The sequence below is a fragment of the Pteronotus mesoamericanus genome, unplaced genomic scaffold (genome assembly GCF_021234165.1).
Source record: "Pteronotus mesoamericanus isolate MK-2021 breed Mesoamerican mustached bat unplaced genomic scaffold, CSHL_Meso_final contig_22, whole genome shotgun sequence".
Classification (NCBI taxonomy): Eukaryota; Metazoa; Chordata; class Mammalia; order Chiroptera; family Mormoopidae; genus Pteronotus; species Pteronotus mesoamericanus.
This window is the reverse complement of record NW_026555090.1, coordinates 1,593,723-1,621,499: the sequence shown is the minus strand read 5'-3', so window position 1 is coordinate 1,621,499 and position 27,777 is coordinate 1,593,723. Positions and strand designations below refer to the sequence as shown.

The window sequence follows — 27,777 nt, the reverse complement described above, 5'->3', positions numbered from 1 at the left end:
GGGTGGACGAGGCACCCTCTGGGACTTGTAGTCTTCTTCCAGAAGTGCGGCTTGAAGGGGGCGGGGCAAGGTGCGTTTGTGATGCTGATTGACTGGGGGTGTGCGCGGGAGGCGCGCCGGAGTGACGGCGCGCCGTTTGCGACGTGCAGAAGATGGCGGCGTCCAGGGGAGTGTGAGCGCTTTTAGGAGGCTGCGAGAGGTTTCCGTACAGCCGGAGCGCGCAGCTTGGCGATCCTTTAGCTCTGTGTTTCCTGCTCTCAGGTTTCGTACCGGTTGCCCTTCCAGGCCCTCGGGCGCGATGTGGAGGAGATGCCTCTGCCTGCGGGACGGGTGGCGCCGGCCCCTGAACCGACCCTCAGGTGGTCCCACGGCCACCGTGGGGACGGGGGCAAACATCCCGTCCCCATCCCGAGGCTACGCTCCACCGGCAGGTGAGGCAGGCCAGGCCGGGTCCCCTTTTGGCCAGGGGCCGAGCCGGGCTCAGGTGGGCTGAGAGATTCTGCCGAGCCTGGCGGAGTAACCGAGGCGGGACTCAGGCTCATCCGGTTACACAGCCCAGTCGGGTCCTGTTCTAGGTTGAGAAAGAGACTCCCAGACTAGGGTAGGGACCACCGTCACACATCTCTTCAAGGCAGGAGACAGTAACTGACATTTGGCACATGCGGCTTTCTCAAAGTTTATGGCTTCCTTCTCTTTAGCGAAAGTATTAGTCATTCTTATTTTCAGACAGGGAAATTCGGGTCTGTATCAGGACTACTCTAAGGTCATAGAGCAGACTCAGGGTAGTGGAGGGCAAAGGTCATCCTGTCTGCCCGCTCTCTGTGTCTCAGGAGCCTGCCCAGCAGCGGTCTAGACCCCAGGTCTTCCATCCTGGACACTTTCTCTGCAGGTTTCCTGGCCCTCCCACTGCCCTACCACAATCACCACCACCTCTTGCTAAGGAGCAGATTGATTCCTCCTGCCGCCTTCTTCTGCTTCTGACTCTGATGAGACCTAGGAGAAGGTAGTGACTCTTTCGTTGCTTCTGGGGAGAGATTTTAGGGTAAAAGTGGGAGCGATCACTTTTGAGAGTGAAGAGTAGTAACACTCTCCTTACATTCAATTTGCTTTTTCTGTGCTGAGGGCAGGAGGCCTGGTGGCCTTCCAGACAGGTAGAACGTGCTCCCTACCTGGATGTTCATTGTCAAGTGCAGAAGGTCATCATATCCTAGTTAAACAGTAGCTTGAGAGAAGTACCTAGAAGTTATGAGAACACAAAGAAGCACCTACTCCCATTTTGAGGGTGTCCCGAAAGGGCCTTGGGTTTTTGAAAGGACATTTAAACTGAGAGCTGACAGGTGAGTCGGAGTATGGTGCAGAGCAGGAGGAGGTGTGCCTAGGCAGCTGTGACATATCTAGAGGTGACAGTGTGGCATGAGGGACACTGCCTGCTTTAGAGAATCTAGAACTCGACAGGCAGCTGGGCCTGACGGCAGGAGTCCAAATCTGGGGTCTGACGCTGGCGGAAACTTGGAGGTATTGTGTGCTCTTGGGCCTTATTTTCCTGTGTGAGTTGAAGGACTAGGTTGCTTCTGAGGGTCATTCTGTTAAGTTCCATAGTTTTTTACAATGTTGGATGCTGCTGGGGGCTGAGCTCTCGCCTCTCAGGGCCCAGGTGAAGGGCCCAGAGGTGGGCCGTGAAGAGCTGGTAAAGAGAAAGCAGGAAGGGCTTCTGTGATAATGATGATTTAAAATAAGAAATATATACATATTTGGTTTCTGTCCTCTTCCTGGCACACAGCTCCTAAAAGCCAAAAAAGCTGTGGGGAAATCTTTTGTTTAAATACTTGGTCTCCTGTCCTCATGTAACTCCGGAGTGAGAAAGATGAAATGGGTGTCTTTCAAACACCCCTGAGTTTATGTCAGGGAGGTGGCTTTTAGAAAACCCCTAAGGATGGGGACTGGTTACCATGGGAACCAAATGTGTGAATAGAGTGTTGAACTTCCAGCCCTACACCCTGACCTCTAGGGAGGGGAGAGGGGCTGGAGATCGACTTGATCATTAATTGCCCGTTTGCCTGCGTAGTGAAGCTTCCCTAAAATCCCTGAACCACGGGTTTTCAGAGGTTCAGAGCTTCCGGGCTGGTGAACCTACAGAGATGCCAGGGGGGCAGCTTGTCCAGAAAGGGTGTTGAAGCTCCTTGCCCCTAACCACGCGCCTTCCCTTACGCATTTCTTTCATTGGGCCATTCCTGAGTTGCATCTTTTTGTAATAAGTTGGTAATCTAGTAAGTGAAATGTTTTCCTGAGTTCTGTGAGCTTCTGTAGCAAATTAATCAAACAGGAGTCATCATTGGAACCGAATGGTAGCCAGTGGGTTGGTCAGAAGCAGAGGTGACAACCTGGACTGTCCCCTGGAACCAGAAGGGGCCGGGAGGAAGGAGGCAGATGAGGCGGCATCTTGTGGGACGGAGCCTTTAGCCTGCGGGATCTGACGCTGACTCAGACCTTAACTGAACGGTAGGACTCCCTGCTAGTGTGGCAGAGTTGCTTGTTGGGAAAGCCTTTACACACTTGGAGTATCTGTGTGAGTGTAAAGGAAACGATAGCGTTTTTTTTTCCCTTTACAACATCCCAGGGAGTTCGCTTAAGTTGGCCAACGCACAGGGTTAGTTTAGGTTATTGGATGCCACTTCCCATTATGGTGGCACGCCATCTGCCATCTCCTTTTCCTTTCTACTACGGACTGACCAGTTTAGGCTCTTGGAAGGACTTGGCACATGGTAGGTAGTCACCCATGAAAGAGAATATGAATAAATGAAAGAAGAAAGTGCAGCGGAAGAGGGTGCGTGAGTCAGGCCTGTGAGTGACCTACTGAGACTCTCAGTTCTGCGGTTCTGAGAGGCCCTAAAATGGAGAAGATGAAATCCAAGTGGGGCCTTGATGAAGCCTTCGATTGGCAGGCAAATTGAACTCGGCCCCTAGGAATGGCCGTGTCACTGAAGTTTGTCAGAAGGAGAGAAGGGGGTTAGGAAAGGGTCACTGGGGTGTGAGGAGAAGTGGCAGCGAGGAGCCGCGCGCGGTGGCCCTGCCCTGCGCCAGCCGCGTGCGGGGGAGGCGTCCCGGACCGGCAGCACGTCTGGCTGAGCGCGAGCACCCAGGGAAGTCAGCGTGAGAAGTCTTGTCCACTCCGTTTACAGATTGTCTGCCACCTGGACAAGTCACCGAGCTGCTCGGAGTCTACCACCTCCGAGGCATCGCCTGCCCTGGCCGTGGTAGATGGAGGGAGAGCCTGCAGATGAGGCGTCCAGCCTGCCACCTGTTTCGTGAGTCGAGTTTTGTTGGCGCACAGCCACACTCATCGACTTACATGTTGTCTCGGGCTGCTTTCGCCCCAGTGGCACAGTCACTAGTCGCAACAGAGCCTGAGTGGGCTGCCAGGCCTAAAATATTTACTATTTGGCTCTTCACAGGAAAAAAAAAAAAAAAAGCCAGCCTTTGCTCTAAATGGTACAGCAGTTTGGGAAAAGTGTGTTTAGTTATTTAGCCCATTTACATTAATTGCTATGGCAGATACATTTGGCCTGAAGAATTTTATAACAGATTTATTAAGGTATAATTCACTTATTTAAAGTGCACAATTCAGTGGCCTTTAGTACATTCACAGAGTTATGCAGCCATCCCCATAGTTAATTATAGAACATTTAAAAAATTTTTTAACATATATTTTATTGATTATAGTATTACAGTTGTCCCATTTTTTCCTCCCCTTTATTCCTCTCCGCCCTGCACTGCCCCTCCCCCAGAATGGCCTTCCCGCTCCACCCCCACCAGCGCCTCAGTTCACGTCCGCGGGTCGTGCATGTAAGTCCTTGGGCTTCTCCGTTCCCGATACTGTTCTTAACCTCCCCCTGCCTATTTTGTGCCTACTAGTTACGCTTCTTACTCCTTACACCTTTCCCCCCATTCTCCCCCTCCCCCTCCCCTCTGATCTCCATTTCTGTGATTCTGTTCCTGTTCTAGTTGTTTGCTTAGTTTGTTTTTTTAGGTTCAGTTGTTGATAGTTCTGAGTTTGTTGTCATTTTACTGTTCATAGTTTTTGATCTTCTTTTTCTTAGATGAGTCCTTTAAACATTTCATACAATAAGGGCCTGGTGATGATGCACTCCTTGAACTTGACCTTATCTGGGAAGCACTTTATCTGCCCTTCCATTCCAAATGAGAGCTTCACTGGAGAGAGTGATCTTGGGTGTAGGTCCTTGCCTTTCATGACTTTGAATACTTCTTTCCAATCCCTTCTTGCTTGTGAGGTTTCTTTTGAGAATCAGCTGATAGTCTCATGGGAACTCCTTTGTAGGTAACTGTCTCCCCTTCTCTTGCTGCTTTTAAGATTCTCTCCATATCTTTAACCTTGGGGAATGTAATTATGATGTGCCTTGGTGTGTGCTTCCTTGAGTCCAACTTCTCTGGGACTCTCTGAACTTCCTGGACTTCCCAGGAGTCTGTTTCCTTTGCCAGATCAGGGAAGTTCATTATTTTTTCAAATCAGTTTTCAATTTCTTGCTCTTCCCTTTCTCCTGCTGGCACCCCTACAATTCGGACGTTGGAATGTTTAAAGTTGTCCCAGAGGATCCTAAGCCTCTCCTCATTTTTTTTGAATTCTTGTTTCTGGGTGAGTGTTTATCTCTTCCTTCTGCTCCCAGTTGTTGCTTTGAGTCCTGGTTTCCTTCCCATCACGGTTGGTTCCCTGTATATTTTTCTTTATTTCACTTTGTGTAGCCTTCACTTTTTCCTCCATTTTGCAACCATGCTCAACCGTCTCTGTGAGCATCCTGCTTACCAGTGTTTTGAACTGTGCATCTGACAGGTTGGCTATCTCTTCATCGCTTAGTTCTATTTTTGGAGCTTTGATCTGTCCTTTTATTTGGCCATATTTCTTTGTCTCAGTGCGCCTCTAATTCTAGAACATTTTTATTGTCCTGAAAAGAAACCCTGTGCCCTTCAGCTCTCACCCTCCCATTGGCCCCACCCCCCTAAACAACAGCTACTTTCTGTCGCTATAGATTTCCCTATTTTGAACATTTCATATAAATGGAATGTGGTCCTTTTTGACTGGCTTTTTTTCACTTAGGCTGTTTTTTTTAAAGATCTTATCTATCTATTTATTTATTTTTAGACAGAGGGAGAGGGAGGGAGAAAGAGAGGGAGACAAACATCAATGTGTGGCTGCCTCTTATGTGCCAGCAACTGGAGACCTGGCCTGTAACCTAGGCATGTACCCGGACTGGGAATCGAACAAGCAACCTTTCAGTTTGTAGGCTGGCACTCAGCACACTGAGCCACACCAGCCAGGGCTCACTTAGACTGTTTTCAATGTTCATCTAAGTTGTGGCATGTACCAAAACTCTGTCCTTTTTCATTGCTGAATAATATTCCATCTTATTTATCCATTTTTCTGTTGATGAACATTTGGGTTGTTTCCACCTTTTGACTGTTTTGTGTAATACTGCTATAAACATTCATGTACAAGTTTTCATATGGGCATATGTTTTCACTTCTCATACAGCTAAGTGTAGAATTTCTGGGTCAGATGGTAGCCATTTAACTTGCTGAGGAACTGCCACACTGCTTTCCAAGTGGCTGCACCACTTTACATTTCCACCAGCAGGGCATGAAAATCCCCATTTCTCTATATCCTCGCCACTTGTTACTATGTCTTTTTTATTTTAGCCATCCTAGTGAATGTGCAGTGGTATTTCCTGGTTTTGATTTGCATTTCCCTTTAAAAAAAAATTTGCTGATTGATTCCAAAGAGAGAGGAAGGGGGAAAGAGGGACAGAGAGAGAAACATCGATCAGTTGCCTCCTGAAAACACCCCGACTGGGACCAAACCCGCAGCCTAGGTAGATGCCCTCACTGGGAATTGAACCTGTGACCTTTCGGTTTATGGGACAATGCTCCAACCAACTGAGCCACTCCCTGACAATGAATGATGTTGAGGGTGTTTTTATGTGCTTATTGGACATTTGTACATTTTCTTTGGAGAAATGTCTATTCAGGTCCTTTGACTATTTTTAATTGGGTCATTTGTCTATTTATTATGTATTTGGGAGGGTTCTTTATATAGTTGGCCTGAAGAATTCTGATACCAGAAACAGTTTGTCAGAACCCCCGCTCCTCCCATTGCGGATGAAGGGACACCCGAGGGAGAGAATTTCGGCTTTAAGGCTTAAGGCCCGCCAGATGGCGCTGTTTAAAAGGATAAAGGTTTGTTAAACAACTATGAGAAAGCACTTCTCCTGTCCTTGGTGCACAGTGGGAGTTGTAGTCTTTACACATCAAAGGCCACCCGGTGATTGAGGCTGATAGAAGGATCACTCACTGATCCCTAAAGTCTGGGCCGGGTGGGCAGGGGAGGGGAAGGGACCCCAGACACGGCCTGTTTCTGTCACAGGAAGGGGGCCTGTGGACAGTCATTTCCAATTCAGTGCTCCTCACTGAACAGGCTTCTTGGGGTCAGCTTTTTAAAATCAACACTTTTTCCCTGCCCATTTCTTTGTATCTACACCGTCTGCAAAATGGTCTCTTAAAAGGCACGGAGCATGCTTTTGCCACAGAAACAGACGTTCTGTGAAGGGAGTCATTCATCCTCAAAACAGACCCGAGTTCTGTGTGACCCTGCAAGGCCAGGCTGCTTCTTTGGTCTTTAAAGATGCTGTCCTTGTGGCTGTCAGGTAGCCCTGTGTTCATGGAGACCATGGACGTGTCACAGGCTTCTAGTGGCTCATGATTTGTCCTTTGCGACCCAAGACGTCTGAGGGCCCAGGTGAAGAACGTTTGTTGTTTGTCATTGTTGGGGAGCATGACTCTCGCCAAGTGAATTTTCCAGATCATATTTGCCTACGAGAACTCCTTACTGGGCTCCCTCCAGCCTCCCTCCTGTAACCTGTCTGACCCTTCTTCCCGGATCTGCCCCTGCCCTGCGCCGGGCGCCTCTGACCATTCTCTGCTGGGTACAGTCTTCTTCTGACCACCTTTCTAGTTCTTCAGAGCTCTGTGTCCTCTTGAGGCCCCAGATTTTCACGTACGCTTTTCCTCTGCTGGAAACTCTTTTGCACACACATGTTCCCAAAAATGAACCGATCTCAGTGCAGTGTGACTGACTCCTTCCTCTGCAGGTCTCAGCGGGAATCTGGCTGCTGGGGCCCTTCCTTGGGTCCGCGAGGAGGTTAAGCTCCCCAGCACGTGCTTCAGGGTGCCTTGTACCTGGGCCATCGTGGTCCCTTCACTGTTGGGCTGGTTTAGTGTCTGTCTCCCCACATGGACAGTTACCGCCTCTAGGGTGCGGGTGAGCTTTGAGGCCTGTTGCCAGGACTTAGCATGCTCCCTGGGAAGGGAGTGGGACTCACCACAGTCCGCGTCAGAACTTCCAGGGCCGAAGCCTGCCCCGCCCCGTCCGCACGCCACTGAGGGGAGCCCCCGTGGGAGCCCCCGCGCCGCCCCGCTGCCTGAGGCCCAGCAGCCGTGGCTCCCCATTCGCCCAGCTGTCGTCTCCTTCTGCACGGTTTTCTCCAGTTCGGGGTCGTATTGGTTGCCCGTTCCTTGCCTCTGTTTCCATCCCACTCCCTTCCGGACTTGTCCTCCTCCTATCAGAAAAAGAAGCGGGTCTGGCCAGGATGAGAGCCAAGGCCTGACCAGCAAAGCAGGGGAAAAAGGCTGCCCTCGCGGGGCCTTGCGGTCCTGGCATCTTTGGGTGGTTCGGCCTGTGCTGTCAGAGGCCAGTCCAGGCCCCGCCGGCCCACCCTGGTCCCCTGGACCCATTCCCCAGGGCTGTGTGGGGAAGCGTGCTGGGTGCTCCCCACTGGCGCTTCCTGCTGAGGGGAGGGTGCCCACCCTACCCTGTGGCAAGTCAGAGCGTCCGGAGCTCTTCCCACGTCCTACCGGGCCTGGGTTTGGAGACCAGCCTGGACCTGACCTGGACGCCTTGGTCCGAGCCTCCAGACCCACGTCTGCATCTGCATCTGAGCGTGTTCTTGGCGGCCTGTAAAGCAGGGAATTTAAAAGCAGCAGGGGCTGTAATGCTCCCGTTTTGGTGTCGGGTGTGAGCGCATCAGTGTCATGATTTCAGAGGAAGGTAGTAAATTGTGCTAGAATACGTAGCATCATCTTGGTTCTCGGATCTGACCACTTTCTTAAAAATTTTAAACTCCACGAAGGTAGATTTTTGCCTGTTTTATCCCGAGTTCCGAGCAGAGCACCTGGCACATAGCTGGCCCAAAGGTATTTTGTGGGAAAACCGTTTGGGTCTTAGTTTAGTAAGTGCCGCCATGGGAGGGCGATGTCCCCGTGCGAGCATTGGCGGCAGCACGCGAGCCGCTGAGAAGGCGCACAGTGTGGCGTGCGGCCAGGCGCTCCCTCCCCGTTACCTCCCCGCCCCCCCCCCCCCCCCCCCTCGCCACGCACACGCACGTGCGTCCAGCTCTGCTTCTCATAGTCACTTGAATTATAAAACTGTTCGCAGAAATTCGGTTTAAAAAAAATTAAAAGAAGTTAAAAAGCATTAAAAACTAATGAATCTCATTTTCCTTCACATGCCGCATCATTATTTCCAATAAACTTTAGTCAGACTCCGAAGGCTTTCCGTACCTGATGAATATGGGAACAAACGAACGAATGAATGAATGAATGAATGTTTTTGTTTATCACTGATGGTGAGGACAGGGCTATCGTTTACAGCTTCCAAAATGTGACCTATTTGTTCTTAGTAATTGAAGGAATCTGCATCATTCCTTATCCAGTGCTCTCGGTTTTTAATTCCCCCAGGTGAAGGGGGGGATGTGTTTATATTTCACGTTTTAGTCAAATTTTTTTCAGAAGGAAACACAGGACACAGCTTTTCCCTTCTTAAAGGAAATGTTTGGAGTTCCTGTTGAATACACAGTCAAGCTGGTTAATTAGATTAATTAATTAGCATAGAGGCTGGGCAGTGCTCCTGGGACCTCTAGCTTCTGCCTGCACACCACATGCGTGCGCGTGCACGTGTGTGTTCATGCCGGCTTCCGCTCATGCCATGTTAGAGGCGTTGGACTTTTGCCTGAAGTGGGCCTCTGGCTCTGTCATAGTCAGACACCATCTTTAGTGTCCGGCACATGTGCTGACGTGGGTCGGCTCTAGTCGGGGTGGCGTGGGGAGGAGCATGCTTAGGAGTCCAGGCAGAAGGTGCTGGAAAGGTCTGTTGGGTCACACAGTCTGCAGGTTCTTGGCACTGTGTGATCAGACTATCCCTGGGCCGGTGGCGGATTGACCAGTTGTCCTTTTCATCCCTCGTCCCTGGAGAGTGGATGTCCTCTCCCCACTTTGGTCAGAAGCCATGGATGATACCGCATAGAGTAGGGCAGACCTTGAACAGTGATAGGAAAATCAAGCCAATCTGTCAGCATTAGTAGTAATGATACAAGCTGGTCATCGGTCTTAACATGATTTTAAACTACCTTTTTGAAAACTCTTTCTCACAGAAAGGAAGAGGTTTTATCAGAATGTCAGCATCACACAGGGTGAAGGTGAGTGTCTGAAATTTTGACTGCCTCTTTTTTATTTTTTCCCCGTGAATGGGTAGACACATTTTTTATCTCCAGCCAGCTCAGTGGCGAGCTTGCCCTTGGCACTTGTCGGATATGTTCCTGGCAGCCCTGCGTGGAGGGGCTCAGGGCTGTCTTTGTCAGCACCAGTTCAAGTAGCCAAATACGGGAGCGGTCACTGGGTTCCACTTAACAATCCCTGAGGGATTTTCATTTGATCTTTCAAGGTGGCTTTGAGATAAACCTGGACCACCGGAAGCTGAAAACTCCCCAGGCCAAGCTCTTTACTGTCCCCAGCGAGGCCCTGGCCATCGCAGTGGCCACGGAATGGGACTCCCAGCAGGACACCATCAAGTTCTACACCATGCATCTGGTAACACGTTCCCACGCCTGCACCTGCTGCCTGCTGCGGGCGGTCCAGGGGCCGGCAGACATCGAGACTCCTGCCCAGACCGCAGCGAATCCTCGGAGACGGGCTGCAGCCGCGCCTCACGCTCCAACGTGCCCAGCGTCGTCCCTGTGGCCCGGCCACCCACAGTTCCCCTGCGCGGGCCGCTGGGCTGGGGCCTGGCTCCGCCGCTGGTCTCAGGGCACACGTTGCCCTCCCTCGCTGCCCAGCTGTCTTATGTTCTGTCACGGCTGCTGCTCCTTTGTGTCATCAGTGCCACAGTCTATAGCATCTGTGTTACATTTGCTCTGCCCTGTCAGCACAGAAGGGCAGGGCTGTGTCTGTCTTACTAGCACGTAGTCAGTTCCTAGTATGATGTTTAATTGGCACTCGGTATGGGTTCAGAACCCAAGGGGCAGGTGGGTGAGGATCCCCGTGCCGCGGAGCCTGCCCTCTCCAGACCGGGTGACACACTGAGGCACCAGAGCGACCCGAGGAAGGGGGTTGGCTGGACTCTCTGGGTCCAGGCTCTGCAGCTTCAAAACTGTCACCTTAGGCAAGTTACTGGCGCTTTCCAGCCCCACGTTCCCCATCTGTGAGACGTGGGTGACAACAGTGGCCACGTGTGGAGTGGGGGTCCGGATCGGCTGAGCTGACACAGGAAGGTTGGGCGTGGTCCTGGTGCGCACAGAGAGAGCGTTCAGTCAACACCAGAGCCGGTGCTGTGGTCCTGGCCGCCGCCGCGCTTCCCTGGACGGGCAGACCCAGGCCAGCTTCCTCGGCCTCTTTCCGCCTGCTGCGGCGCTGGCCTGCTGCGTGGACTCTGATAGCATGAGCGCGGCAGGGTACAAACGAATCATTCGAGTGCCTAAGCAGCCTGCTACTGACAGGGCAAATCTAGAAAACGGCCCCGCTTCTGCCTTGGCTGCTTTGTCCCCTGCTTTCTGAGGTGTTAAAAGAGCCAGCGGGGGAGCTTTCAGTCAGCTCTGAATTCCAGTAATGCTTATGTGTTCTTGTTTACTGAGTTTAACCTCTATGGGACTCAGTTTCCACATCTCTGAAATGGGTATAATAGTACTTACTTACCCAAAGGGCTGTTGTGAGGATTAAATACAGCCAAGTGTGGTAGTAAGGGCATGAGACCCTGGGAAGCCTATCAGTCTCAGGGACAGCACAGAGCGCAGTTGGCACGGGACCGGGCTGTCGCGAGCTCATAGCAGGCGGGTGCAGCTGCCCTTGTGCAGACACCATGGGTCCAAGGCTTTGGCCTGGCACGGCTGCCTGCCGGGCGGTGCTGGCTGGTTCTCCCCGTTGCTGTGGGCTGGGCAGGGCGAGCTCGGGAAGGCAGTGCTTTGGCCTGGCCCAGCGGGTGGTGATGGGGCTCTCTGTCTTTTGATTCAGACCACATTGTGCAACACGTCTTTAGACAACCCAACACAACGAAACAAGGACCAGCTGATCCGGGCGGCCGTGAAGTTCCTGGACACCGACACCGTCTGGTAACCGACATTTAATGAGCATTTCCCTCAGACCTGGTGGGCCCCTTGGGCTGTTCTGTCTGGCTTGCCCAGTTACCAGTAGAGGAAAGGCAGGCCCTGTTCCTGGGTCTCACAGGGCAGGGACGGCGGGCTGGTTGACGTCAGCATTCAGCGCCCCTGCAGATCCCTTGAAAGGAGGTCTCCTTGGGCTGCGGCCGTGTATGTGCAGCTCTTGCAGGCTCCGGGGCCAAGGAGGACAGCTGCCAACCCCAGCACACCCTCGCACAGGCGTCCCGGTTGCTGCTCATCAGCCTGGGCTCAGAAGTGGTCAGGTGTTGATATTTAGGAGCTGGCTTCCTCCACGTCCAAGCTTTCCCATAGTGTCTGTGTTCTTTATTTTTTACTGTCTCTGTATATACACATATACATATGTATACACATATATTAAAAAAACATGAATTGGGTCTCTCAATTTTATAGGCCAAATAGTCCACAGGCTTGCATCTGCAAGCTAGAGAATTAAAGCCAGTGGCGTAATTCGGCCTGGGTCTGAAGGCCTTAAAAATACACACGCCCAGAGGTTCATTATCAACAACGGCTTGCAGCAATATGCAGGCTGAGAAGTCCCAGCACCTTCAGCCAGCAGCCGGCGAGGGCCGGCGCGCAGCCCGCCTGATGCCACCCGGCTGCAGGACTGGAATGGCCAGGGTTTGCAGAAAAGACCTGCTGTCCCAGCTTAAGGCTTTCAGACAGAAGGAGTCCCCTTCCCCGGGTCCTTTAGCCTAAGGGTGGTGATGCTGAAGGGGAGCGGAGAAACCCCCGTGTCCGCGGCCTGAGAGCCCTGGGTCTGACTGCGTCACAGGTGGCATGTGGGTCGGCAGAGAAGGGAAAGGTGCCCCTGGAGAGGCAGCCGCGGGGCCGCTTTTGAGTCGCTCGTCAGAAAGTCCACTCTGGGTGTGAGGGGCCGTTTGATGGCAGGGGTCAGAAACTCTTGCAGTGTAGCTCAGACAGAAGGGCTTTCTTGAAAACCACGCAGGGACCCTCCTGGGAGATGGAGGACAGTTGGCCTGCAGGTGTGGGAGCTGGAAGGCTGGGTCCAGCGCTCCTCCCTCCACCGCAGGGGGAGCTGCCCACGCACCCCCGACCTGTCCTCTCCCCTCTGCTCGCACCAGCCTGGCTTTCCACAGAGCCCACCCAGGTTCCTGGCCCCTGAGGCCCTGCCGCAAGGCCCTCCTCGGTCGGCTCGCCCTCCGTCCATGAGTCAGCACAAGTGGTCAGCCTGGCCTCAGCGGGTCCAGCCCTCCGTGGCAGCGGCTGCATCTGTAGCCAAGAGCCTGGAGGGCTCGTGGGGTCTGGCAGGCGCCTTGGTCTGCGACCAGGAACACACTCTCTTAGAAGGGGCGCAGTAGGTGGCAGCAGCATTCACATCCAGCATCCCTGGCCGAAGCCGGCACAAACCCGAGGGCGCCAGATGCATGTTTGCGATGGCGCTAATGTGGCACCACGAGCCTTGACCTGTCAGATGCCGGGGAAACTCAGGAGACGCTCTCAAACTCGAATTCATGTTGGAATCCCCGGAGGGCCCGCGAAAGCGGGGGTCTCTGGGTCCCCCCCAGAGGATGTGCTTTTTGCAGGGGCCAGCTGGCCCTCTGCCGCTGGCCCTCAGGCCTCGCCCCGAGAGCCGCCACGTGAGGAGGAAGACGTGTGGGAATGGGGCCGTGGTGAAGCTGTTTGCTGTTGCCTTTTGTGTTTTTGTTGTGTGTCACTGATTGAAGGAATTGTACGTTTTTATTAATGAAGGTGATTTTTGCAATGAATTAGCTACAGGGTGGAAGAGCCAGAGACGTTAGTGGAACTTCAAAAGAACGAGTGGGACCCGATCATAGAATGGGCCGAGAAGAGGTAAGAGGTGCAGCCCCGTGGCGCTGGGCGGGCCGGGCGGGCCTGGGGCCACGCTGATCAGCAGAGCCCTGAGCTGGCGGACCTCCCGAGGCCAGAGCACCCTTGGGGTTGGGCGCCATCCAGGCGTTCAAGAATGGGGCCGCTTTGGAGAATGTGGTCCTCAGATTTGCCCCAGCCGCCGCGCACCGAGCACCCAGTGTTAGCAAGCATTGCACTGTGCGTAGGCGTTACGCTGCCTCTCGGCCCTGTTGGACTGTGGTCTGGGGATAGCGACTGGATCTCTCTGAGGGCTGGCGTCTTGGTCTGTGAGCGGGGCTTATAACCCCCACCTGCCAGGCTGCTGAGAGGCGGAAACGGAGCCGTGCCTGGCATCGCGCTTGGCACACAGTGAACATTCCCATCTGGCAGTTTTCATCTTTACCATCGTCACAATTGCTCCCTATTAAGATAAATCATAAAGTGTACAGACATGGAAAAACATGTGGACAGCGTCCTACAAAATTACAGGTACTCATTTTCCTGTGGAGGTAAGATGGCTGGGAATCGACGATACCCAATATTCTTTCTTAGCAGGAAGACCCTTGTGCAAGCAGAATAGCCTGTTGATGCAGTGCCAAAATTCAGTTTCCTTTCATTCCAAGAGGACTTTGGAAGGGCTGTTACCTCAGTACTATCTTGACCCCACAGTATTTTGTAAGCTTACGTGGAGTAGTTTTTGACATAGCATTTTTCACAGAACTGATGTCTATCAATCAATCTGTCTCATTTGTACACATTTCCTGAGAGCTCACAATGTGCCAGGCATCCTTGGGATCTCTAGCAAAAGGTATATGCACTGAATTAAAGGATTAACTAAAATGTAACATCTCTGGCAGCCTGTAAGAACTATATAATAGATACAATGTCATTTTGGGATCTAATGAAATGTAACAACATTTAGGTGCCTGGAGATCTTTGCTATGATACAAAATCATCAGCTTTTCCTGGCAGTTGAGATTTCTTTAAAAAACTTTTTTCAGTCCTGGCTGGTGCAGTTCAGTGGATTGAATGCCAGCCTCCAAACTGAAGGGTCACCGGTTTGATTCCCAATCAGGGCATGTGCCTGGGTTGTGGGCCAGGTCCGCAATTGAGGGTGTGGCAGAGGCAGCTGGTCGATGTATCTCTCCCACATTGATGTTTCTCCTCTCTCACTACCCCGCTCTCTAAAAATAAATTTTAAAAAAATTGTTTTAATTCATTTGTTGATCTTAGAGAGAGAGGGGAAGGGAAAGAGAGACAGAGAGAGACAGGCATTGACTTGTTGTTCTACCTGTTCGTGCAGTCACTGGTTGGTTCCAGTATGTGTCTTGAAGGGGATCAAACCCACAACTTCGGTGTATCGGGACAAGGCTCTGAGCCACTGACCTGCCTGGCCAGGTAGCTTAGATTTCTTGTTGTTAATAATTTACAGAAAAACTGGGCCATTTTCTATGTTCCATTTGTACTATTAGAAATTTCAGTGAGGATATTTCTAAACCAATGGGAAAAATCAGTGATATATGAAAGAAAATCATGGCTTCCGGTGCAGATGCCAGAGTACATAAAAATGGTACCTGCATCTTTCCATGACCACATCAAAATTACAGCTACACTACAGAACAGCCGCCACTGAGAACCGCCTGAAGCCCAGCTGAGCGGAAGTCCCCTGACTCAGGATATGCACGAGGAGCGACACTGACAGGCAGGAGGGGTGGAGATGCAGCACTGGCAGGTCCCACACCCACGTGTGGTGGTTAAAATCGGGAGGGGTATCTTGGCTATGAGAGGCCCCATGAGGAGTGAGGAGTCCCGACCCCACACCAGACCCCCCAGCCCAGTGCCAGGAAGACAAGTCCCCGTAACTTCTGGCTGTGAAAACCAGCAGGGATTGTGGGTGACTGCGAGGGAGGGCTGCTGAAATCCCTGGTGTTCCGTTTAAGGGCCCACACATGGATTTACTCGCTCTGAGCTCCCGCACTGGGGCAGCAGCTCAGGGAGGCACCAGGGACAAATGGGAGGAACTGAACACCATGACTTCAGGGTGAAGGCCGGAGGAGCAGCTTTCTCCCAGGTGGAAGTGCCAGCAGCGGCCGTTGTTTCTTGGTTGAGCCCCCGCCCCCACAGGCCCAGGTGGGCACCATATCTGAGAGTTCATAAACCTGGCTCACACTGTGTGCCTGCCCTGATGATTCCCTGAGACCCTGCTCCATCCCATGTTGGGGCCCACCCAAGCCACTTCCAGTGGCTTTTCCACAGAAATGGCCTGTTTTGGCTCATGCTATGGACTTTCTTAAAATTTCTGAAAACTTCTCAAACCTTTTGGAGGCCAGCAACATCTGGCCTTTGCATGCTTTGTACTTTTTTGCTAAACAGCCCCAAGTCTGGCACAAGTCTGGCACTAGTGGCAGTTGGACACGGTCCACAGCTTGGCCTCTCCTGGGCACCTCCAAGATCAGCACTAGTGGCAGCCATCTGCAAACCACGTTGTAGCTCATGCCTGGTGTCCCTGGGCAGGGCACAGGCAGTGACTGACCTTGAACTAGACTTCCCAGGAGGCCCAAGAGCCAGCACACCCAGTGGACAGCTTCAGACCACACTGGGGCACCACCCAACCACCTCCACGAGAAGTGACACAATCAAGGGGTAGGCTCGGCAAGTGCCCGAGCCCCGATGAAGTGAGTCCTGCTCTGTGGGGTGGGCTCCCGCACAGCAGCTTTTTGGCTGTAATCTCGACCAGCCGGGGGTTCAGTGCCTCCCACTGACGTACCAATGGCAATCTAGGCTCAACTACAACAGGAGAGGACATCCATCCCTCACGGGGGTGGAGGGAACACCTGGAGCACCTCAGGTGCCTGGGGAGGCAGCCCCACAGGACACCTACTACTGGGAGACTTAGCAGCTCTACCTGACACACAGAAACAAGCATCGGGAGGGAGCCAAAATGAGGAGATGGAGCAACATGGCCCAAAAAAGAACAGGACAAAACTCCAGAAAAAGAGCTAAACAAAATGGAGACATGCTATCTATTAGATGCAGAGTTTAAAACACTGGTTGTAAGGATGCTCAGTGAGCCAGGGGAAAAAATAGATAAACTCAGTGAGAACTTCAACAAAGAGAACACAAAAAAGAACCAATCAGAAATGAAGAATACAGTAATTGAAATGAAGAATACACTAGGAGGAATCAACAGTATGAAGCAGAGTATTGAATCAGCTATGTGGAAGATGAGGAAGGAGAAAACATCCAGGTGGAACAAGAAAAAGAACAAAGAATTTTTAAATAGAATCATTTAAGGGACTTCTGGGGCAACATCAAATGTACCAACATTCATATCATGGGGGTGCCAGAAGGAGAAGACATCGAGTAGGGAATCGAAAACCAATTTTAAAAAATGATGACAGAAAATTTCCTAGTTTGGTGAAGGAAATAGACACATGTCTAGTAAGCACAGAGAATTCCAAACAAGATGAACCCAAGGGAACGCACACCAAGAGACATCATAATTAAAATGCAAAAGGTTAAAGACAAAGAATCTTAAAAGCAGCAAGAGAAAAAGTTACCTGCCTACAAGGGAGCTTTCATAAGAATGTCAGCTGATTTCTCGTCAGAAACTGGAGGCCAGAGGGATTGTCATGAAATACTCAAACTGGTGAAAAGCAAGGACCTACAACCAAAATTACTCTTCCCAGCAAAACCATCATTTAGAATCTAAAGACAGATAAAGAGCTTCCCAGATAAGAAAAAAGCTAAAGGAGTTCGTCACCACCAAACCAGTACTACAAGAAATGTTTAAGGGTCTTTAAAAGAAGAAAAAAAAAATCAAGAGTATTAAGTTATGAAATGGCAATGACTATCAGCAATTACTTTAAATGCAAATGGATTAAGTTGTCCAATCAAAAGACACAGAGTGGCTGAATGGATATGAAAACAATATCCACATATATATGCTGTCTACAAGAGACTTACTTCAGATGGAAAGAAACAGAAACCTATGTGATCCTGTTAGCCAGTGTCACCCCAATGTATTCAATTAAAAAAGACACAGAGAGACTGCAATAAAGGAATAGAAAAATTATTTCATGAAAATGGAAACAAAAAAGCTGGGAAAGCAACACTTGTATTAGACAAAAAATACTTTAAAACAAAGGGTATAATGAGACTTTTTGCCAAGGTGGACGTGTAGGTAGATACGCTTCACATCCTAGCACAACCATAAGAAGTATCTCAACTAACTTCAAAGCTAAAAAACCAGAACTCCCAGAAAATTGAACTGCACAGAAGTATGACCACCAAGGATTTAAAGAAGAAATATTCATCCAGATGGGTCGCAGGGACAGAGCCAGGGAGCTGGGGTGGAGAGGATGGGTGTGGCACCATTGGCGGCCAGTGGAATGGGCAGTCCCATGTTCACACATGGTGGATAAAAACCAGGAGACACCTGGGGAGCGAGTGATCCCAGCCCCAGGCCAGACTGCACAGCCCAGGGTTCCAGTGCTGGGAAGGGAAAGCCTAACTTCTGGCTTTAAAAATCAGTGGGGGTTGGAGCAGCAGAAGAAACTGCCCATCTCTCAGGAGAGTCCATTTAAAGCACCTCCATGGTCCTAGAATGTATGCAAACCCATCCACTCTGGGATTCACCACCCGGGCAGCAGCTAGAAGGGCTCCAGTAATATACAGGAAGTGGGGGAAGTTTCTGGAAATGGGGCAAGAGCTGAGCAAGCAGCATTGTTCCCTCTCCAAACCCTCCCACACATGCAGAGTGACAAAGTGGCGAAGCAGGTTGCCCCACCTTCACAAATACCTAAGGCTCTGCCCCTTACAACATAACAGGTGTGCCAAGATGGAGTCAAATCAGCTATACCTAATACACAGAAGCAAAAGAGAGCCTGCCAAATTGAGGAGACAAAGAAACATGGCCCAAATGAAAGAACAGATCAAAACTCCAGAAAAAGAACTAAGTGACAGGAGATGGCCAACCTATCAGTTGCAGTTCAAAACACTGGTAATCAGGATGCTCAGAGAACTCATTGAATATGACAAATGCATAAAGGAAGAAATGAAGGCTACACTAAGTGAAATAAAAATTATTTTTACAAGGAACCAACAGTGAAGGGAAGGAAACCAGGGTTCAAATCAATGATTTGTAACATAAGGAAGAAATAAACAGTCAACCAGTTCAGAATGAAGAAAGAAGAATTCAAAAAATAAGAGGAGAGTTTAAGAAGACTCTGGGACATCTCCAAACATCCTAACATCTGAATCACAGGGATGCCAGAAGGAGAAGAGGAAGAACAAGACATTGAAAACTTCCTTGAAAAAATAATGAAAGAAAATGTCTCTAATTTGGCCAAGGAAATAGATATACAAGTCTAGGAAGCACAGAGAGTCCCAAACAAATTGGACCCAAAGAGGAACACACCAAGATACATCATAATTAAAATGCCAAAGGTTAAAGATAAAGAGAGAATCTTAAAAGCAGCAAGAGAAAAGGAGAAAGGTACCTATAAAGGAGTTCCCATAAAACTATCAGCTGATTTCGCAAAAGAAACGTTGCAAGCAAGAAGGGACTGGCAAGAAGTATTCAAAGTCATGAACAGCAAGGACCTACAACCTAGATTACTCTATCCAGCAAAGCTATCATTTAGAGTGGAAGAGCAAATAAAGTGCTTCCTAGGCAGGGGTGTTAAAAGAGTTCATCATCACCAAACCCTTATATGAAATGTTAAAGGGACTTATTTAAGAAAAAGAAGAAAATCAAAACTATGAACAGTAAAATGACAGTGAACTCACAACTATCAATAACAATTAAAAAAACCCAAAAATAAGAGCAAACTAAGCAAACAACTAGAACAGGAACAGAATCATAGAAATGGAGATCATATGGAGAGTTAGCAGCAGAGCAGGGGAAGGGAGAGAATGGGGGAAAAGGCACAGGGATTAAGAAGCATACTTTGTAGGTACAAAATAGGCAGGGGGATGTTAAGGATAGTGTAGGAAATGGAGAAGGCAAAGACTTACATGCACAACCCATGGACATGAACTAAGGGGGGATTGTTGGAGGGAATGGAGGTATTGGGTGAAGGGGGGCAAAGGGAAAGAAGAGTGGGACAACTGTAATAGGATAATCAATAAAATATACTGAAAAATTTTTTTTAGAAAGAGTTAAAGAATTTAGACTTCCGGCCAAGATGGAGGCATAGATAGATACACTCTGCCTCCTTGCACAACCAAAAGGACAATAACAAATTTAAAAACAAAATAACTATAACTGCCAAAAAATTCAAACTGTATGGAAGCCCAAAAACCAAGGAGCTAAAGAAGAAACATTCATCCAGACCAGTAGGAGGGGCAGAGATGGGCAACCAGGGTGGAGAGGACATGCAGCAAGGCTGCACCTGGAGGACCAGGCGTGCGAGGTGGCTGCTGGTGGACCGTTTGGTTCCACATTTGCATGCAGATAAACCAGGAGGAACACCTGGGGAGTGATACAAACCTCACAATCCACGGTTCCAGTGCAGGGAAAAGAAAACCTCAAAACCCTAGCTGTAAAAACCTGTGGGGGTTGCAGCAGTGGGAGAAACTTCTAGCCTCACAGGAGAGACCTCTGAAGAGACCCACAGGGTCCTAGAATGTACACAAACCCACCCACATGGGAGTCAGCATCAGAAGGGCCTAATTTGCTTGTGGGTAGCCAAGAAGTGACTGAAAGACAGCTGAGAGCAGAGAAAGTGGTGTTGTTCCCTCTCAGACCCCTCCACCACATAGAGCACCACAACGCAGCAATCTGGGTTGCTCTGCCTTGGCCAATACCTGAGGCTCTACCCCTTCCAATGTAACAGGCATGCCGAGACAAAGAAATGTGGCCCCAATGAAAGAACAGTCAAAGCTCCAAAAATAGAACTAAGCGATGAACAGATAGCCAACCTATCAGATGCACAGTTCAAAACACTGGTAATCAGGACGCTCACAGAAATGGTTGAGTAGAGATGCAAAATAGAGGAAGAAGTGAAGGCTATGCAAAGTGAAATAAAGAAAAATATACAGGGAACCAACTGTAAAGGGAAGGAAACCGGGACTCAAATCAATGATTTGGAGCAGAGGGAAAAGATAAACATTCAACCATAATAGAATGAAGAAAGAATTCAAAAAAATGAGGAGAGGCTTAGGAACCTCTGGAACAACTTTAAATGTTCCAACATCAGAACCATAGGGGTGCCAGAAGGAGAAGGGGAAGAGCAAGAAATTGAAAACTTACTTGAAAAAATAAAGGAGAACATCTCCAATCTGGTCAAGGAAATAGACTTCCAGGAGATCCAGGAAGCTCAGAGAGTCCCAAAGAAGTCAGATCCAAGGAAGCACACACCGAGGCACATCCTAATTATATTACCCAAGATTAAAGATAAGGAGGGAATCCTAAAAGCAGCGAGAGAAAAGGAGACAGTTGCCTACAAAGGATTTCCCATAAGACTGTCAGCTGATTTCTCAAAAGAAACCTTGTAGGCAAGAAGGGACTGGCAAGAAGTATTCAAAGTCATGAAAGGCAAGGACCTACACCCAAGATTACTCTATCCAGCAAAGCTATCATTCAGAATGGAAGGGCAGATAAAGTGCTTCCCAGGTAAGGTCAAGTTAAAGGAGTGCATCATCACCAAGCCCTTATTATATGAAATGTTAAAGGGACTTACCTAAGAAAAAGAAGATCAATAATTATGAACAGTAAAATGAAACTCACAACTGAACCTAAAAAAAAAAAAAACAAAGTAAGCAAATAACTAGAACAGGAGCAGAATCACAGAAATGGAGATCACAGGGAGGGTTATCAAAGGGGAGGTGGAGGGGAGAATGGGGGAAAAGATACAGGGAATGAGAAGCGTAAGTGGTAGGTACAAAATAGACAGGGGAGGCTAAGAATAGTATAGGAAATGGAGAAGCTAAAGAACTTGTATGTTCAACCCATGGACATGAACGAAGGGGGCGTGGCAATGCTGATGGGGAGGATGTGCAGGGCGGAGGGGATTGAAGGAGAGAAAAGATGGAACAACTGTAATAGCATAATTAATAAAATATTAAAAAAATAAAAGCACCTGGTTTGTGGAAAAAACAACAGATGCTATAAAGAGACAAAGAAGGACCCAGTGATTCCACTTCTAGGTAATTATCTGAAGAAACTCAAAGACATGCATCCATATATTTATTGCAGCATTATTTACAATAGCAAAGATATGGAAGGAACCTAAGTGTCCATCAATAGACAAATGGGTAAAGTACATGTGACATATTTATGCAGTGAAATATTAGCCATAAAAAAGAATGAAATCTTACCATTTTCAATAACATGGAAGGCTCTTGCGGGAGTGTCCAGCCTTTTGGCGTCTCTGGGCCACAATGGAAGAAGAGTTGTCTTGGGCCACACATTAAACGCACAAACAGTAATGAAAACAAACAAAATCTCACAATATTTTAGGTGCATTTACAGTTTTGTGTTGGGCCGCATTCACAGCCATCCTGGGCTGCATGTGGCCTGTGGGCCGTGGGTTGGACACCTCCGGGAGAGGGCACTAAAATATGTCAGACAGAGAAAGAGAAATACCATGTGATTTCACTTATATGTGGACTTTAAAGAACAAAAATGAAGAAGGAAAACAGAAACAAACTCATAGATACAGAGAAAATGTTGATGGTTACTATTGGGAAGGGGGATTGGAAGGCTGCGTGAGAAGGGGGAGGGATTAGGAAGCGATCAGAATGGCTGTTAGCGAACAGCGTGGGCATGAGCAGAGGGCATGTGGGCAGTAGCAGGGCGGCAGCTGCGCGGTGCCAGGATGCTGGCCTCACTGGGGGCATCGCTTCGTAGGTCACGGAAATTTGTAATCACTGGGTCGTTCACCCGAAACTAACACTGTACATCAACTGTAATTTGAAAATAAAAGATTAAGCAAAAAGAAAAAGAGAATTTTAAAAACTGCTTTTACTTCATTATGTTTTTCCTGTACTTTATGTAGTTATGATTATTCTGGAAAATGTATCATTCTTGAAGCCAGCTCATGTCCCAGACTAAAAAAAAAATTTTTTAATTTAAAAAATGCCTTGTACATAGTAGAACCTTCATAAATATTTGAAAGAGTGATCAAATTATATAGGACATATACAAATATTGTAAGGAAATCAATATTTAAAGAAATCTCCTATGACCTCAATGTGAAAATTTTTCTTTAAAAATTTGAAAAGCAAGGAGCCCGTGCTTTTGATGGAGATTCCAGGCAAATAGGATTCGAGGCAGCCTCGCGCGCCCTGCTTGCATGACTCGCTGGCCTGGACCTCCAGTGAGGGCAGTTTCTGGGTCCTCTGGCTTTGCTCATAACAGAAATTACCAGGTCAGGAGGTCACTGACCACAGTGGCAGTTGCTCCCAGCATCCCCAAGACTGACCTCCTAGCCACATGCCCTGGAGGGGTGCACACCTGCTCAGCATGTGGGGCTCTGCTTCTGGGCAGAAGTGAGGTGCACAGCACGCCAGAGCCTCTTCTTTCCAGGTATGGCGTGGAGATCGGCTCTTCCACCAGCATAATGGGGCCCAGCATCCCAGCCAGGACTCGGGAGGTGCTCGTCAGCCACCTGGCCTCTTACAACATGTGGGCCTTACAAGGTATGCTGGGCATGTCCTGCGGGCTAGGGGTGGGCTCCAAAGCCCTGAGAGCCAGGGGCGCACTCTAGGGGGTGGCTCTGATGCCAACTCCAGCTCAGGCTGCGGGGCCAGCAGGCTCGCGCCCTTCCAGGGGAAGGTCGGCTATCTTTTCTTCAGGGGTTCAAGTCTCATCTGTGAACCGGTCACTGGGTGGGGGTGGAATGTGGTGCTGTGCCAGGCCAGGCCACGTGCCCACCGTGGGTAGGAGCAGAGGAGGACTCTCCCCCAAGGAAAACCAGTGCTCTTGGAGGAGAACGAGGAAGGGACATAGAGCCGGCCAAAAAGCCATGGCCCTGTGACATGTCCCCCAGCCTGTACCTTTGCACCACAAGGAGTAGGCCCAGCAGCTGCCCTTGTTCAGAGTGGAGGGGCCCGGGGCCCTGACTTTGCCTGTGTCCCCGCAGGGATTGAGTTTGTAGTGGCCCAGCTCAAGTCTATGGTGCTGACCCTGGGCCTGATGGACCTGCGGCTCACGGTGGAGCAGGCTGTGCTGCTGTCCCGCCTGGAGGAGGAGTACCAGGTGAGGTGGGCCCTCGCCCCTCCCTGCTTCGTCTGTTTATTGATTTCTCCTTTTTATTGAGTTTGTTGGGGTGACACTGGTTCACAAAATTCTACCGGTTTTGTTTGCACAGTTCTACCACACCTCATCTGTGCACCTTGTCCCCTCCCAGATTTGGGCTAGCTGGGGGTGGGGGTTGGCTAACCCACCCGGTGTTATTTTGTGTACAATACAAACCACAGCAGCAATAAGAAAGAAGGACAGTAAGGACTACCAGCATCGTGCTCAGCCAGGTCTACCCTCAGCGCCTCACTTCCTCCTCAACAGCCTGGCCAGGCGGGCTGCTGTTATCCCCACTTTACACAGGAGGAAACTGAGGCACACGTCACACTTCCGGAAAATGCCAGAGCCAGCGTTTCGAAGGCCAAGGCCTTCACCCCACCCTGCAGGTGGAGGTTCACGAGCAAATCAAGGTCATTTGGGCCTGGCACACCTGCCAGATGGGCCTGTTACAATGGCTGGGAGCCACGTCTGTGCTCCTAGGGACCAAGCCTCATGCCCTGACATTGACACGGGGTCGCTGGCTGGCAGGGAGCCAGGGGAGCCGCTCTGAGTGCGCAGGCTCTGGCTTAGGGGGCTCAGAATCGGCAACGTTTTGCTACGCTCTCATTCGCATCTTTAACCAGAACGCAGCAGCCTCTGCAGCCTGTTATTTCTCCCGCCTTGTAAGGGAACGTGCTGTTATGGGCTGTTCCCAGCACAGTGAAACCCTCCCGCGGTGGCAGCATTGCCCAAGCCCATCGAGTCATCTGCTCAGAAAAATGCCTGGGGAAAAACTCTTTCTGGATCACGGAAGAGGCGTTAGAGATGGCGCAGTGGGAGAGGGCCACCTGGCGGGGCAGTGGGGAGGGGCGGCTCTGAGGCTCCTGAGAGGCTGGTGGCCAGGAAACCTGGCTTCGGGTCTGGGCCCTACTTTTGGCTCTGGGACTTGAGCCAGGCCATTGTCCTCTGAACTTCAGGTTGCATCTGCCACAAAATGGGGAGTAACCTGGATTATATGTACGTGAGCTCTCTTCAAATGGCGTAGCTCATCGCCCCGGTTGGGACGAGGCCGCCCAGCAATGCTGACGGCTTCTGTGGCGTGGTGGGTTCTGAGTTCCTGGCAGGCGGTCCGGAGCCCGCGGACGTCTGGACAGCCACGCTGTGTGGCCGGGCTTCCCCTGCAGTCCTCAGCCTGGACAGAGGGCCTGCCTCCCTGCCCAGCGCGCAGGGCACAGCAGCCTCCGCAGCGGCGCGGCTCCTTGGAGTCAGGAATGAAGTGGCCGTAGAGCCTGGGTTGATTTTTTTTATCCCACCCATGTGGGGGACGCTTGCAGCCCAGCCTGGCAGGGCGGCTCATTAGAGGGTGACATTTTATAGGCTGACTGTGCCCACCTCTTTGTGGGAAGAAGTGTGAAAGGCAGCACACAGGCCGGGTCGGGGCACCCACGTGTGGTTTTCGTGCCCAGCCTGCCTGGTAGTGGGAACCCATGGGCCTGGGCCTGCACCGCACCCCCAGGCCGGCCGCGCCCCACAGCACGCAGGCGCCTGCTCTGGCCACCTGTGTGTTCTTAGCTGCTGCCTGCCAGCCGCACCTGTCGCGCCTGCTTTAGCGGGATCGGAGCCGCAGGCCCTCCGGCCCAGCCGCAGGGTGGCGTGTGTGTGGCTCTGGCCGGCAGGCAGAGGGGCACTAAGCTACTCGCTCAACCTCCTTCCGTGTCCTCCCCTCAGATCCAGAAGTGGGGCAACGTGGAGTGGGCCCACGACTACGAGCTGCAGGAGCTGCGGGCACGCACAGCCGCGGGCGCCCTCTTCGTCCTCCTCTGCTCCGAGAGCACCGCAGTCAGGCACAAGCTCCTGAAGGACTGAGGCCCAGCGCGCTGCGCCGCAGGGCAGGGCTCCCCGCCCGGACACCGTGGCTGGAGGTCTGCCCGAGTCCAGCGTGGGGGCCCCGCCCCAGCCTGCGCGAGGGAGGGCGCGGTGGTAGCAGTGACTTTCCCCACTAATTTTATTAAATACTTAACCCGGGAAAGGTGTTGAGCCCTGTTTTCAGTTGCACCTCCACACATCATTGCTCCTGTTACAGCGGGGTTTCATCGAGGGCCACGGCAGCCCCCGCAGCACGATTGATACCCGTGGCCTGAGGCCAGGAGCCTCCCACGACCCGCGTCACCAGGTCATCAGCCGACAGGCCTGTGCGCTATGTGTGGTCCTGACCCTCAGCCCAAGAGCTTTTTTCCTGCTTTTTAATCAAAATCCTCAGCTGAGGATATGTCTATTAATTTGAGAGAGAGAGAGAGGAAGGGAGAGAGAGAGAGAAAGAGTTCTATGTGAGAGAGAAACGTTGATCAGTTGCCTCCCGTGCAGGCCCTGACCGGGGATCAAACCTGCAGCCTGGGCGTGTGCTCTGCCCGGGGGTGTGGGGACGGCGCTCCGACCGCCAGAGCTGCCCGGCCAGGGCTAGTCAAATGATCTTTTGAAAATGAGTCCTTTTCGGTCTAAGTTGGTTGTTTTTACTTGTTCCTACGATTTTAGAAAAAAATATTTACTTTTGAAAATAGGAAACAGAAAACACACATTTTTTTCTCGGTTCAAAGCCTGGCAGGTGTGAGCAAGGCGACCTGTGGCGCGTATGTCCTGCTTGGGGAGCCCTGGTGTCCTTCAGACTTGGGCGGGCGCGCCGGCGTGGTGCCAGGGCCTGTGGAGAGGGACACCGGGGCGTCTGGTTTCAGGTGCAGAGGCTTTCCTTGCAGAGGGTGACAAAAGGGCACCCTTCCCGTTCAATGGGCACTGGCCTCGCATGTTCCCCGGCCCCTCGGCCGTGCTCAGAGGAGGTGCCTCCACATCCCCACTGCACAGAGTATCAGGCTGCAGGGGGACGGGGGTGCCCAGCCTGTGCGCGGATGCTCCGGAGGGCTCCTGGGTCCCGGCGGCCACGTTCGGACACAGGGAGCCACAGCCCCCCGCGGAGAGCCCCCCACGGGGAGCCCCCCGCGGAGAGCCAGGCCCGGCAGCCTGTGCTGGGTGCCACGGTGGGGCCTGCACCCCGCTGACCGGGGGCACAGCTGGAGCCGGGCCGGCCGGCCGGCGGCCCCTGGGAGTCGCTCTCAGGAGGCTGGCTCAGCGCGGGTCTGGGGCTTTCTCTCCTGCCCCTGTGTGAATGGGAAATTCTGACTACTTCTTTAAAGAATGGAGAGACGGTGACTTAACTCCTTTATTTTCTCTACATTTGAAAGTTCTCCCAGGGGTGGTGGAGAAAATGACTTTGCGGGGCTGTGGGTTGAGAAATCCCCAGTAATTCCCTTCTGAGGCGCCAGGAAGTGGGCGCCGCCGGCCAGGGCCAGCACCGCGCCTCCGGCAGCAGCCCTCTGCGCCAGCACAGCCCTAATCTATCAGATCGCTGCACTCAAGGTTGTCCAGCTCGTTCTGCATGTGGTCGATGTACTGATTGATCTCCTTCACTCGCCTGCGGTTCCGCATGACCTCGTCCTTGTGGATCTGAGGGGTGAACCGAAGCCCGGTATCACAGAGTCAGATAATTGGTTAATATCTTTCACCAAGTCCAGTTTGGGGGGAAGAAAAGTAGTCCTCATTTACTTCACAGCTTCCTGGGTTCTGCCCTATTTATCTATAGACTTGGGGTAAGAGTTAGAAAAATGATGAGGCAATGGGTTTTAAAGTCTGACTGGGTAATGTGAAGTCTTCAGTGTGGAATTCTACAATCCTTAATTTTACTCTTTTCTTCATTTCTTAATGCATAAGTACATACTCCCAAGGACGACTTCCCATTTCTCCCTGGCTGGCAGCCAGAGGAGCTGGTGCAGCCTGCGGAACCAGGGGCATTTACTCACCTTGTCCACTAAGTGTGTACACCAGGAGTTGACCCTGGTCACCAGCTCATCTTCTCGATTGTCAATCTTCAAGAGGTGGATGTCATGTGACGACCCAACAGCATTGACCACTGTGTCTTTGTCCACAAAAAGCTGGGGAGCAAAAGATCACATGAGCAAGCGTGTCCGGTGGCGTGCTGAGCTCGAGCCAGCGTGCGGACGAGGAAGGCGCGCTCGCGGGAGTCCCCTGGCCACTGGAGGCAGCCCCAGGGCGCGGCCCGGAGCCCGGGGGGAGCCCGCCGCTGCGGGGTGCACTTTCCTCACGGCTCACTTTCTAGTGACAGCCTTCCCCACCCCCCAGGGCAGTGCCGAGTGTCCTGGG

At 51.1% G+C, this 27,777-nt stretch overlaps 2 protein-coding genes across 3 annotated transcripts in view; one reads left to right on the top strand and one right to left on the bottom strand.

Moving 5' to 3' along the window:
- Positions 1 to 126: 126 nt before the first annotated feature.
- On the top strand, positions 127 to 25,479 carry ATPAF2 (ATP synthase mitochondrial F1 complex assembly factor 2). 2 transcript variants are annotated; one of them, XM_054571133.1, is made up of 8 exons: positions 127 to 431; positions 9,495 to 9,539; positions 9,785 to 9,930; positions 11,347 to 11,444; positions 13,245 to 13,325; positions 22,876 to 22,988; positions 23,432 to 23,547; positions 25,297 to 25,479. In XM_054571133.1, exons 1-8 carry the CDS (start codon positions 299 to 301, stop codon positions 25,432 to 25,434), a joined length of 870 nt encoding a protein of 289 aa, XP_054427108.1. In that variant the 5' UTR covers positions 127 to 298; the 3' UTR covers positions 25,435 to 25,479. The 2 variants fall into 2 exon arrangements, with proteins under 2 accessions (XP_054427108.1, XP_054427109.1); XM_054571134.1 differs by lacking the exon at positions 9,495 to 9,539.
- Positions 25,480 to 26,949: 1,470 nt separating this feature from the next.
- DRC3 (dynein regulatory complex subunit 3) overlaps positions 26,950 to 27,777 on the bottom strand; it is a 36,002-nt gene continuing 35,174 nt past the window's right edge. The window contains exons 11-12 of the mRNA XM_054571057.1: positions 27,417 to 27,548; positions 26,950 to 27,063 (exon numbers count right to left, since the gene is read on the bottom strand). Of these exons, the coding sequence (XP_054427032.1) occupies positions 26,950 to 27,063; positions 27,417 to 27,548 (246 nt within the window). The remainder of the gene's footprint in view (positions 27,064 to 27,416; positions 27,549 to 27,777) is intronic.